The sequence below is a fragment of the Pyrus communis genome, chromosome 16 (assembly GCF_963583255.1).
Source record: "Pyrus communis chromosome 16, drPyrComm1.1, whole genome shotgun sequence".
In the NCBI taxonomy this organism is placed as follows: domain Eukaryota; kingdom Viridiplantae; phylum Streptophyta; class Magnoliopsida; order Rosales; family Rosaceae; genus Pyrus; species Pyrus communis.
This window is the reverse complement of record NC_084818.1, coordinates 4,551,991-4,564,798: the sequence shown is the minus strand read 5'-3', so window position 1 is coordinate 4,564,798 and position 12,808 is coordinate 4,551,991. Positions and strand designations below refer to the sequence as shown.

General features: G+C 39.5%; 1 protein-coding gene across 1 annotated transcript; it reads left to right on the top strand.

Moving 5' to 3' along the window:
- The first annotated feature begins 45 nt into the window (after nt 1-45).
- LOC137720816 (uncharacterized) lies at nt 46-2,931 on the top strand. Its single transcript, XM_068459922.1, has 5 exons — nt 46-317; nt 1,605-1,862; nt 1,949-2,243; nt 2,328-2,486; nt 2,620-2,931. The coding sequence occupies exons 1-4, from the start codon at nt 46-48 to the stop codon at nt 2,442-2,444; spliced, it is 942 nt and encodes a 313-aa protein (XP_068316023.1). The 3' UTR covers nt 2,445-2,486; nt 2,620-2,931.
- Nucleotides 2,932-12,808: the final 9,877 nt, after the last annotated feature.

Here is a 12,808-nt window from a genome sequence, read left to right as displayed (position 1 = left end):
ATAAGCTTGTCCCGATTGGTTTTGACACGTACCTGTTTCAGCGTCATGGTGAATAAAAAGGCCGCTCATGCAACTCCGTCTGATAATAAGACGCTCCAGGCCGTTCAAGTAACTCCGTCTGATGATAAGAAGCTCCAGGCCGTTCAAGCAACTCAGGCAACTCCGTCTGAAGCAGCAACTCAGGCAACTCCGTCTGATGATAAGACGCTCCAGGCCGTTCAAGCAACTCCGTCTAAGAATAAGACGCTCGAGGAGATTATGCGGACACGTCCATGGGAGGGAAACCAACCTGCAGTCACTTGTCGAGCTATTTTGAGGTTAGCCTTGCTTGCAATAATAATCCAGATTAGTTAGCTAAATAATTTAGGGTAACTGAAATTGAAATTAAAGCAAGTTTTCAATTTTTTCAACTCACTGAAGTTTAAGCAATTATAGAGACTGTCAAGCTATGCTGCACGGACACTCCGAAACCCCGAAACCCTCGGACACCCTGAAACCCCGGAGTGTCGGACACCCGAAGTGTCTGACATATTTATAAAGTGGTCAGAGTGTCTGACATATTTATCGAGTGGTCAGAGAGAGGGAGAGAGAGAGGGAGAGAGAGAGAGTGAGTGTGGAAGGAAGAAACGAAGCGAAAAGAAAATGGAAGATTAAGCGGCCAAAGTGGATTTAAGTAGAAAATTGACACGTAAAAGCAAGTCTGAAGGGACTCGCCATTTAGCGAGTTCGGCTAGCACTTCTCTTATTTTATTATAAATTTATTGTGCTGACATCCATACCCTGAATGACATATTTATCTTTTAAGAAAAGACTTTGAAACTCCAATCTAATTAATTACTAAAATTTTGAAAAAACCAAAAAGTAATTTAAAATAATAAATAAAAAATGGTGGGAGGGGTGTAAGATGTGGGACGGAGAGAGGCTGAGGGAAAGATTGGGGGTAGAAGAGGAAGGAATGGGTGTGTGCTCGACAGAGGCAAGAAACTTCGACGGAGGAAAGAGAGACCCGGGGGTAAGATATGCGGCGTTGGAAAAAAGGTAGGAAGAAGAAAGGTTTGGGATCTCGGATCCCTGTGAGAGGTGACAATAGGTGCGAGTACTGAGGTTTCTCGAGGGGGAAGTATTGGGCCATATATATGGAATTCGGTGGAAATAGAGGGTAGGGATATGGAGAGAGATCGGGTAGCGAATTTTGGGTCAGTAGGAAGAAATACGATGGAAGGGGTGCCGTGATTTGAAGAATATGATGAAGGTCTAGGTCTTGGGTCTCAAATTTTCAATTTTTAAATCTTTTATGGAAGGGATGCCGTAATTTAAATAAATAAATATTGGTTATTTTGGAATAATGGTGGGTGGGAAATGACATTTCAATTTTTAAATCTTTTATGATGGACGAGATTATAATGTAAGTGGAAAAATTAGAACACTATGGTGAGTCTAGCAACATTCTAAATTTATTATATTTTAATTGCCGTTTCTGTGCTCTTATTTTTTAAACTTGCCGTGTCGTCATATATGTGCAACATAGCTCCGAAAGTGTATAATTCTTCGAACCTAGTTCATCTTGAATCTCTTGAAATCTGAATTTGTCTTACTTTTTTCAGAGGTCTCATCAAAAGAGTTGCCCAATTAGAGGAAGCAGGGATAACTTGTGGAGTATTGTATGCTTCACAAATTATTTACCAAGGTTCAAAAGTGACAATACGGAATGAGCCTACACGGAATGAGCCTAGCCAGGCACGCTTTAGAGAGCAGATCAAAAATTGGGCATCAAAAATTGTTCCGGTCTCAGCAGCACTGCGTAGTGACATAAAGTTAGAGCTTGGGGACTTCCTCACAGAGATACAAAATGCAGGAGATAAGTAAGAACAATAAATGACCAAACTTTGTTTTATTTTATTTTAGTTTAATAGCATTTTTATCAACTTCATTTTTTTTTTTTTTTCAGTTTTAAGCAATTGGAGAGTCACCCTTTCTTGCTATCATATGAAAGAAAGGCGTACTTTTTGTTGGAAAAGATAGCCAAATTGAACAACGACCATAAAGGTTGGACAAAGAAATACAGAAAAGAAGTGACCAACGTCGTAAAAATTTACGACCGAATTCGTAATGAGAAGGGTTACTCAAATGTTTTTCGTTACTCAAGAAAGGGTTATGAAAATAACGCGCTAGGGGCACTCTTGTACTCAAGAAACGTGGTTGCCCATATTGAAGAGCATTTTGGACCGAACGAAAAGCCACCTGTATGGATACGTATTACCCTTTTATTCATCTAGAATTTTGATAGTCCCATATCTAAAGTATATTTTTATTATAAATTATTGTAGAGTATAGAGGAAGTCGGCAAGAGGCTCAGTGAGTTCTTCCCCGAAATGATGCTAGGTTTCTACAAGTTTGTGGTTAATAAAGGAATTGACACTACATCTGAACCTAAAAGTGTTTAACTTGGTCAACTAAATGATCAACTAGACTCCTCAGTGAGAAAGGTGAGAACTTTGATATTATCATGTAACAGTAATAATAAGAATAATATTTTATTATTTTTGTTATTAATAATAAAATCAATAGGTCAAGTGAGTTGAATTGTTGTATTTTTATAACTTTGGGTATGTTGTGCAGGTTGACTGTCAAAGAGATATAAGAAGACAGCCATGGTAAATGGAATGGTAATGGTAGAGTAGTAGAGAAAGTTAAAGAGGAATAAGAAGGAAGACGGTGGGCCCTGTGAAACCCCATATCCCATATTTTAAGAGTTAAGTATAACATATTTATCATGTTTTAAAAATAATATTATTTTCAAATCGACGTTACTGTAGAATATAAAGTAAACATGATACAATATTTATGAGGTTTGACAAGGATGTTTATGTTCTCGGGACAGCCGTAGTTTCTTTTTATTATTTGAAATAATATGAGTGCAAAATTAATTCTTGCCCATTTTTCTCTGTTCTGTCTAACGACTTTAACCTTAGTATAGCTCACTAATATTTTTCTTTTCTTTCTTCTTCTGTGAAATCCCATCCTCAGATTTCACTATTTAAAATTTCGTATTCTTAAGATTGATGCGTTTATATTTGCGGCCCAAAAAAAAAAAAAAAAAAAGTTAAAAGGACGAAAACGCCCTTAATGGACTAAACAGAATTTGTTACAACACATTTGATGTGTATATATTTTTTCACATTTCTTTACATATTTGGATAGTACTCGTCAATATGAATGTGTGAGCGCAAACGGAAGGTGATTTAGAGCTATAATGAATGAAATATAAACGAGCAAAGGCTAGGGCTAAAATGGTAAATTTGGCCCTTTTTCTGGAAGGCTCCAGAAAAGTTGGGAGCCTTCCCGTTATTTTTTAGCCAGGTGGATGGCTGTGATTGGGGAAAGAGGAGTTGCCCAATCAGAATGAGGGAAGGAGGGGAAAAAAAGGAGAAGGAGAAGGAGGGGAACCGACCTAGACCATCCCCTCGACCCATTTCCTGGCTCGACCCGACCCGATTTTCAATGAGGGATTCCGACGAATTTCACTGATTTTTCCAGCAAATTTCAGCAATCAATCACTACCACACAACTCACCGACCCCTTCCTCTACATTTTCCACATTAAGTATACGAGAATTTGTCCGTGTTTCATAGAGGACGACGACGTTGGGTCTGAGAGGGCCAAGGCGGTGATGCACCATTTCTGAGAATGATTCCTTCGACTAGCACCATCATTAGCTTCCTCTTAAGCCTAGGAACAAGACCCAGATAAGTTGGGGGCAGTAGAGCAGATGAGACGTCGAATCGAAGTGCACCCATTTTAGGGTTTCCGACGGATCGAATGAATTTCAGAGGGTTTTCCGGCCGAATTGGCTTTCGGCCCATGTATAAAAATTACTCCCCTCACTGAGATCTACCTGTCTATAAAATTTGGTAATTTTTGAAGTTAAGAAAATTTTTCAACAAGTCGGGATCACGCGTAAGTTAAGACCCCACCTAACCTTCCTAGGCTAAATTCGATACCCAGATTTCATATGTGATTTTCGATTGATGAAGTCTTGTCGTTTAAACATGGTTTTGATAGAGGCTGCCACTTGATCATTATATGAATTGATGATCTAACCGCTGGATCGTCACCAAACTTTAATACGTGATAGTACGTAATATTTGAGGACATTAGGAAGTTAGGAACTGGTGGATTGGGAATCTAACGTACGGATCTTCCCGAATTCTAAGTTTGTAAAACTAAATGTCGGCCCCCATTTAATTTTAGCGATTGACGGAGATCCGACCGTTAGATCATTCAGAAATTTTAGGATATTATTTTAGAAGATTAACGAGACTCTTGGGAAGTTACAGATCAAAAATCTAATTGGCAGATCTTCCGGATTAGATTACCACGGTTGTGGACCCTACCCTCGACCTTGATCGACAATTGACTTAGTCAACAGCCCGAGTTATTCTAGCGTGTCATGTATCTTAGAGTGTTGTTGAGATTTCATGGAGCTTAATGGACTCATTGTGATGTCATGTATCTCGATTTACGTATTGTGACTATAATATATGTGATTTCTATTGAATTTTTATTTTTATTTTTAGCCATCGATCTATATTTATTAAATGTGATTGATGTACATGGTTCACCTTAAGTTTGGCTATGTCCACGGGGTAGAGGAGTTCTCATTAGTAGTGAGGAGTTTACACAATACATAGGTTTAAGCATAATTATCATGAGTGGGTTCTAATGATGAGTTTAAGTGCAATTAATTGTAGGTGAATGACCCTCTTTTATAGTTGAGGAGAGTCTCCGGCTTTCGTCCACAGTCGATGGGGGACTCTAGGAGTTTTATTCTGACGTTGACACGTGTCGTGATGTGATTAGCCTCCTGGTTGGAGGGAAACTCTTGTGCTTTGGTAGGGGTGCCTCAGCATGAACCCTTTAGTAGGTCCTTGAATGTATGACGTTGACCGGTGCTTGGTAGTTTCGGGATTGGTCGAGTATGGTACAAACATAGTACATGCATGATTAGGGTTCATGACAATATAAGGAGTGTACTTACTTGGAGTGGAAGACAATGAAGCCATGATTTTGTGTTCTCTTCTCTTGGATTCAGAAATAGTATCTCAATACACTCAATATGACTGGTATTCGATATGAGAATAGGAAGTACCCGAGAAGAGAGGCCAAAATCAATCTTATATGCTGCAACTGCATCTCCCTATTAGAGCGGTTGCTGTCAATTTGTTTAGGTTACAACTGCTCTTTATTTGAATTGATAACCACCTTTAGTTTTCCCTCTAATATAGAATTAATCCGGTGTAATTCATATAATTGAGTCCTTATACAATGCAACACTTCCACTTACATAATTACACTATGGTTTACATGACACTCAAATATAAGTCATTCTTACACAAGCTACATGGCACCCAAACGTCAATTTGCACTCTTAATATTGATTTCAACATTTCAAGTATCCGTTATATGTTTGAAAGCCAAACATCTATTTCTCGATTGAAATCTAAAACATGTCCTGGACTTTGGTTATAAATTTTAGGGTTTACCAAATAGATCTTTAGTTGTATTATAAGTGATTTTGATACCACATGAAAAAAGGAATCATAATCGACTAAAAACACTTATCTAGATTACAACCTCCGTTGAGCAATCTTCTGAGTGTCTACATTCTCCTTGTATCGTGACAATTCATAGCATAAACAAATGATATTCTACTCTCTTTCACTCACCTTATCACAACTCTATTCAATGGGGGCTAGCTACAAGGGTTATTTCTATATATCAAGTGAGAGAGTAGGGACCTTGTTATATGGTAAAAGAGGTGGAATCTGAGTAGGGAACTTGCCATCATGTAATTCTATTCGAACAAGACTTTATCACCTAAACTTTAGCATTCATATCTGATTAGGTTTACTAATCGTATCAGGATTGCTTTAGCTATAAATCCTAATAATACACTCCTTATTAGCGTACAAGTATTATTGAAATCAATCCCTGCAATCCTTAATTTGTATGAGACGTTACATACAAATGTGCAACTCTAATATAGACTTGGCAGCAAGGTGGTGGTGAGCCCCGTCATGGTAACCTGGGCTGGGCTATTGACACAAATTTCGGATCTTTTGAAACATTGGTGCAAAAGATCAATGTGGAAGGCGCTGCTTTGCAGGTTCTGGATGGGTGGTAAGCTTTGCATCTTCTTGATTTTACAGCATTTGTTCCATATCATTCAACTAGATGCTTCAATCGATATTCAACCTGTTCACATGCTTGTTTGATCTTTCTTGGCAGTGGCTTGCTCTAGACAAAGAGTTGAAGAAACTTGTGGTTGAAACCCCTGCAAATGAAATAAACCCCAAAATATTCACAGGCACGATGTAGTTTAGACTCCTCATGAACTGTTACTGTTAGTTCCTCACGGAAGGGTATATCTTCTTTCCTGTAATCATGTAGGCTACTGTTGGCTGTTGATTTATGACGGTTAGACTTAATATAAAACTTTAGCTCCAGAATAGAACTCATGTTGAAGATTTGTTGTTTTCTTGTTACCCCATCTCAAGAATTATTCAACATTAAGGACTTTGGGATTTACAAAGGTTTCTGTTCTGGATCGCTTTGTCCAAAGAACTTGGTAGCAGTTGACCGATATCATATGCAGCGCACAGTTATGGTTTTTGTTTCGCCTGAATTTTCTTTAATTTGATTAACTTGTGACAGGATAATAGAACCCCTGTTCTAACCTTGCACCTGTATGCTAGTATTACTCTTGTATTACTTCAACAACATCTTTTACAAATCATGCCCTGCATTTGCACAAGTGTTCAGTATTTATACCGAACTGCAAGCTAAGGCAGTTACAAGATATTTCCCAAATCTTATCTCTAACCACCCAATTATTATTGGTACTAACAATCAACAATTACTAACAGATAGGATACTTAGCACTAACAACCAACAATACTAACAGCATAACAGTATCATAACAGCATCCTATCATTACCCCACCCTAAAAAATGAACCTTGTCCTCAAGGTTGGAATGCAGGAAACCTGTTTACAAATTCTGCATAGTTTTCCCAAGTCGCCTCTTCCTTAGGATGATGCTTCCATTGCACCAAAACCTCTGTCGTGGATGAACTGCCATGACCTGTTAACCTCCTCCGTAATATTGCCAAAGGATAATCCTCCAAGAGTCCGTCCTCTGTAGCTACAGGTAATGGGATTGCAGGAATGATAGCAGAACCCAATTGTTTCTTCAAGCAAGAAACATGGAAAACGGGGTGAAGTTTTGATGTGGCAGGTAAGTCAATTTTATAAGCCACTTGACCAATCTTCTGCAGCACCTTAAAGGGACCATAAAACCGTGGCTGAAGCTTATGAAAGGGATGTGTAGCGAGAGATTGGTGTTGATATGGTACCAATCGTAGAAAAACCATATCGCCAACCTCGAAAGATCGTTCACTGCGATGTTTATCAGCATGCTGTTTCATCCGTACCTGAGCCGAGACAAGATTAGTCTTGAGCTGAGACAAAATTCGTCCCCGTTCTTGCAAGCTTCTGTCAACCAAATCAACTTTAGTCGTTCCCGATTCGTAAGTAGGCACAGCAGGAGGTGGTTGACCATATACAACCTCATAAGGTGTCAGCTTTGATGAAGTATGAAAAGTAGTATTATAGTGCCATTCTGCCCAAGGAAGCCACTGAAGCCACTTTTTTGGTTGATGACTGCAAAAACATCTCAAGTATGTTTCCAAACCCCGATTGGTAACCTCTGTTTGACCGTCGGTTTGGGGATGGTAACTAGAACTGAGACACAATTTGGAACCTTGCAGTGCAAAAAATTCCTTCCAAAAAGAGCTCAAGAAAACAGGGTCTCGGTCACTGACTATTGTGGACGGCATACCATGAAGTTTGAAGATATTATCAACAAACATCTGTGCAACTGAATGTGCAGTATATGGATGAGACAACGGCAGGAAATGAGCATATTTAGAAAGGCGATCGACGACCACAAAAATAATGGTTTTTCCCTTGCAAGGGGGAAGACCCACGATGAAGTCCATTGCTATATCCGTCCACACAGTAGAGGGAATGGGAAGTGGATTAAGTAAACCAGGGGAAGCAAGAGTCTCAGTCTTGTTTTGCTGACAGACCTGACAAGCTGCCACCCACTGCATCATATCCAATTTCATACCTTGCCAATAGAAGGACCTGGAGATCCGCTTATACGTCTTAAGGAAGCCAGAATGTCCGGCCACTGGAGTGCAATGATGCTCATAGAAAATTTTTTCCCGCCAAGAACTCGATGGACTCAATACAACCCTGCCTTTATACTTCAGAAATCCATTATCAAAATGGTACTTAGTTGCGGAAGTGGAAGCACCATCAGAAGACAAGGATAAGTCTTTAATCTTGGCAAGAATCCAAGGGTCTTGTTCTCCATGCCGCCTTATATCATCCAACCAACCCATGTACGGATACGAAATGGCAGACAACTCAACATCAGAATTCATTCGAGAAAGGGCATCAGCAGCAATATTATCACATCCCCGTTTGTATTGTATCTCGTAATCGAACCCAAGAAGTTTAGAAATCCACTTTTGTTGAAAAGGGGTGTGAGCTCTATTTTGTAAAAAGAACTTCAAACTGTGATGATCAGTTTTAATAATAAAGTGTCTGCCTTGAATGTATGACTGCCACTTCTTGATTGCATGCACAATTGCCAACATTTCTCGTTCATAAGTGGACATTGCTTGAGCTCTAGGACCTAATGCTTTGCTTGTAAAAGCAATTGGTTTACCATCCTGATGTAAAATAGCACCGATTCCAGTATTGGAAGCATCAGTTTCTATTGTAAATTCTTTGGAGAAATCTGGTAAAGCAAGAACTTGGGGAGACACCATAATATCCTTGAGAGCTTTGAAAGCCATAGTAGCCTCATCAGTCCGCTGGAAGGCATCCTTTTTTGTAAGAACTGTCAGGGGTCCACAAATCTGCCCATAGTTCGGAATAAACTTGCGATAATATCCCGTAAGGCCAAGAAATCCCCGTAAAGCCTTAACAGAGTGAGGAAGAGGCCAATCCTGTATAGATTTCAGTTTAGAGGGGTCTGCAGCCACCCCTTGCCTGGACACCACATGGCCTAATTATTCAATTTGGGACTTACCAAAATCACACTTGGTTTTCTTGACAAATAACTGATGGTCTTGGAGGACATTGAAGACCAGGGACAAATGGTGAAGATGGGATTCCCAAGAAGCACTGTACACTAAAATATCGTCGAAGAAAACCAAAACAAACTTCCTCAAATAGGGTCTGAAAATCTCATTCATCAAACTTTGGAAAGTAGCTGGGGCATTTGTAAGCCCAAATGGCATTACTAAAAATTCATAATGACCATCATGTGTGCGAAATGCTGTCTTCTCAATGTCACTAGGATGTACTCTGATATGATGGTAACCAGCTCGCAAATCCAACTTCGAAAAAAATTGAGCACCAAATAACTTATCCAACAATTCATCAATTAATGGTATTGGATACTTGTCCTTGATTGTTAACAAATTAAGAGCTCTATAATCCATGCACATCCTCCAGCTATTATCTTTCTTTTTAACTAGCAAAACAGGTGAAGAAAATGGGCTGTTGCTAGCTCGGATAAAACCCGAGTCTAATAATTCCTGGACACATTTCTCAATCTCAGATTTTTGTAAAGGACCATACCTATAAGGCCTTGCACTTGGAGGCTTGCTGCCTTCCAAAAGAGGGATTCTATGGTCATGAGAACGGGAAGGAGGCAGTGTGGTTGGTGCTTGGAATACAGAAGCAAATTGAGATAATAGACTATCCAACTCGGTTGTTTGAAGAACAGTGAGATCCCCAACAATAGCAACCTGAGTCTCGGGCGCAATGAAGAAAAGAACTACACCAAAAGGACCTTGAGACAGCAATTTCTCCACTTAACAAGTTGAAATGGGCAGTGGTGAAGGGGGAGGAGAACTACAAAGACAATAGTGCTTCCTACCCAATGTAAATTCCATCTTTAGTTTGTCAAAATCCCAAAGAATAGGACCCAAAGTTCGCAACCATTGAGCTCCTAAAACCACATCACAACCACCCAATTGTAGTACATAGAAATCAGAAATATACTCATATTGTTGAATCTGCAACTTAATCTGAGAACAACAACCCTTACTGGAAATGGTTCCCCCATTTGCAATCATTACCTCAAAAGAATTATTAGAGTCAACCTTCCAACCCAATTGTTTGGCAGTAGACAAGCTAATGAAGTTATGTGAGCTACCCGAATCCAACAACACAACAACTGGACAATTTTTTATGAACCCAGAAACCTTCATAGTTTGAATATGTTGAGGAGCTGATGAACCAAAAACTGCACAAGCTGTAATTTCAATTTGTTGATCATCTTGACCCTCACCACTTATATCCTCAATCCTATCAGCAGAAAGGTCTAATAGTAGTAATTGCTGAGTAGCACAAACATGACCCCGAACCCATTTCTCTGGACAAGAATAACACAACCCTTTTTTCCTACGATCTTGAAGTTCTTCAAAGGACAGTTTCCTCACATTACTAGCCCTAGATGTGCTAGAAGAAGAATTATTACCAGAGAACAGAGGCACAGATTTTGAAGTTGTAACATTACTGAAAGAAGACGCAGAATTTCTAGAGAAATTTCGACCCTTGGTATCTGAGAGTTTGATGTCCAATTGGAAAGCCAGAGCAATTGCTTCATGTACATCAGATGGCCGAAGCAATTTGACATCGTGACGCAACTCCGGTATCAGCCCTCCAATGAAACAACTGCGTAGCATTACGGGACCAATCTCCGTAGTCCGATTCGCTAACCGACGAAACTCAGAGACGTACTCCTTAAGAGAACCCAACTGCTTCAATTGAACTAGGGCTTCGGTAAAATCCTCGAATTCAGAGGGCCCAAATTCTTTACAGAAGACATGAACAAAATCTTTCCAATTTGGATAATTCTTGATGCAGTTCCGCCATTGAAACCATTGTAAAGCTTCATTGTCCATATGGAAGGAAGCCATTCGTACCTTTTGTTTATCGTCGACAGTGAAGTAATCGAAATAGTGCTCTGCCCGGTAAACCCATGCCAAAGGATCATCGCCGTCCGAGAAGCGAGGAAACTCAAGCTTGATCAATGGCGGCCGTGGTTGAAATGACGAATCTTGACGGAAAAAACGCTGACCCATATGATCAATTGGATCCGAGAAGGTTTCTTCAGAACTACCCATGGGATTTGAAGAATTTCCATGGTCCCCAGGGCCACGAAGAGGACGATCAGTACCCGCCAAATGAAATTCCAAGGCTGCAAATCGCGACTCCATGGATGCGATTACAGTGGACAAGTTCTGCATTGTCGACCCGATCGTCGCGACGGAAGATTGGATTTCTTGAACCGAACCTTCAAGAGCTGCTACTCGTGTATCCATGGTTTTGGCACGCGTTGTTGCTCGCGTCATACAAGAAGGGAAACGTGGAGGATTGTTACTGGCTGATACCAATAATAGAACCCCTGTTCTAACCTTGCACCTGTATGCTAGTATTACTCTTGTATTACTTCAACAACATCTTTTACAAATCATGCCCTGCATTTGCACAAGTGTTCAGTATTTATACCGAACTGCAAGCTAAGGCAGTTACAAGATATTTCCCAAATCTTATCTCTAACCACCCAATTATTATTGGTACTAACAATCAACAATTACTAACAGATAGGATACTTAGCACTAACAACCAACAATACTAACAGCATAACAGCATCATAACAGCATCCTATCACAGGACCCATTGGTTACTAAGGGAGCATCTTTGGTTCCATTGCTTGGTATTGACGTTTGGGAGCATGCGTACTACTTGCAGGTAAATTTGAGCAAAGTCAATTTGCATCATCTATATTTTCCTAATAGGTATATCCTTCACTTATTTTCACATATCAGTTTGTAAGTGCAGTATATAAGAGTCAATACATATTGATACACTCTCTTAATTGCCTAATTGGTGAGCCTTGGAAGTCTAAGATATTGTTTATTTTGTGGAGTACAAGTGGATTGGGTAGGAGGGTTCTTAAAACTGTCTTTGTGAAGGACAAATCAGTTTTTTCTCCTTGGAGTTGAATTGTTTACGAGGGATAGGTCTTTCCGTGCGATGAAAAGTTTATAGTTAGACTTTCGTTCAGACACTAGCGAAGTGACACCGATTCTGTTTTCCTATTATGTTTGGTGTCTGTACACAGCCTCCATCTTTTTCTGTCAGTACTTGAATTAGCATCTGAAATGCCACGGAGACCTCAAACAAGCTCATCGTTTATTCAATTTAAAACTGTCATCACTTTTTACCAAGTCAAATGATGATTTTTTGTAGAATACACGTCAGTGGTGTTTGCTCTTGTTAGCTGTCTATATTTTTAGTTTCTTGCTATCCTTTTCGTGTATCATGCGATATGAAAGTTTGAATTAAGACACATCTGTTTTTCGAGTTGCAGTACAAGAATGTGAGACCAGATTATCTGAAGAACATATGGAAAGTCATCAGCTGGAAGTATGCCAATTAAGTGTACGAGAAAGAAAGCCCTTGAGCTAAATCAGGTGGCGGCATTTGCAGCTGGTTGAGTTCATGAAAACAAAACGACCAACGTGACAAATGAGGACGCTTATTTAATCACGGATACATCTCATCCCATGTATGAAAACCAGATTAGTGTATGAGTTTATGTACTTATTTAATCACCTTTTTTCTTAAGTTCCGGTATTTTGATGGTTTGATACAATAAGC

Bases quoted from the DNA above. Each gene is read 5' to 3' on its own strand.
- LOC137720816 (XM_068459922.1), top strand. From the start codon at position 46: ATGGTGAATAAAAAGGCCGCTCATGCAACTCCGTCTGATAATAAGACG. The intron at 1,863-1,948 runs GTAAGAACAATA...TTTTTTTTTCAG, and splicing joins ATACAAAATGCAGGAGATAA to TTTTAAGCAATTGGAGAGTC. The intron at 2,244-2,327 runs GTATGGATACGT...AAATTATTGTAG, and splicing joins GACCGAACGAAAAGCCACCT to AGTATAGAGGAAGTCGGCAA.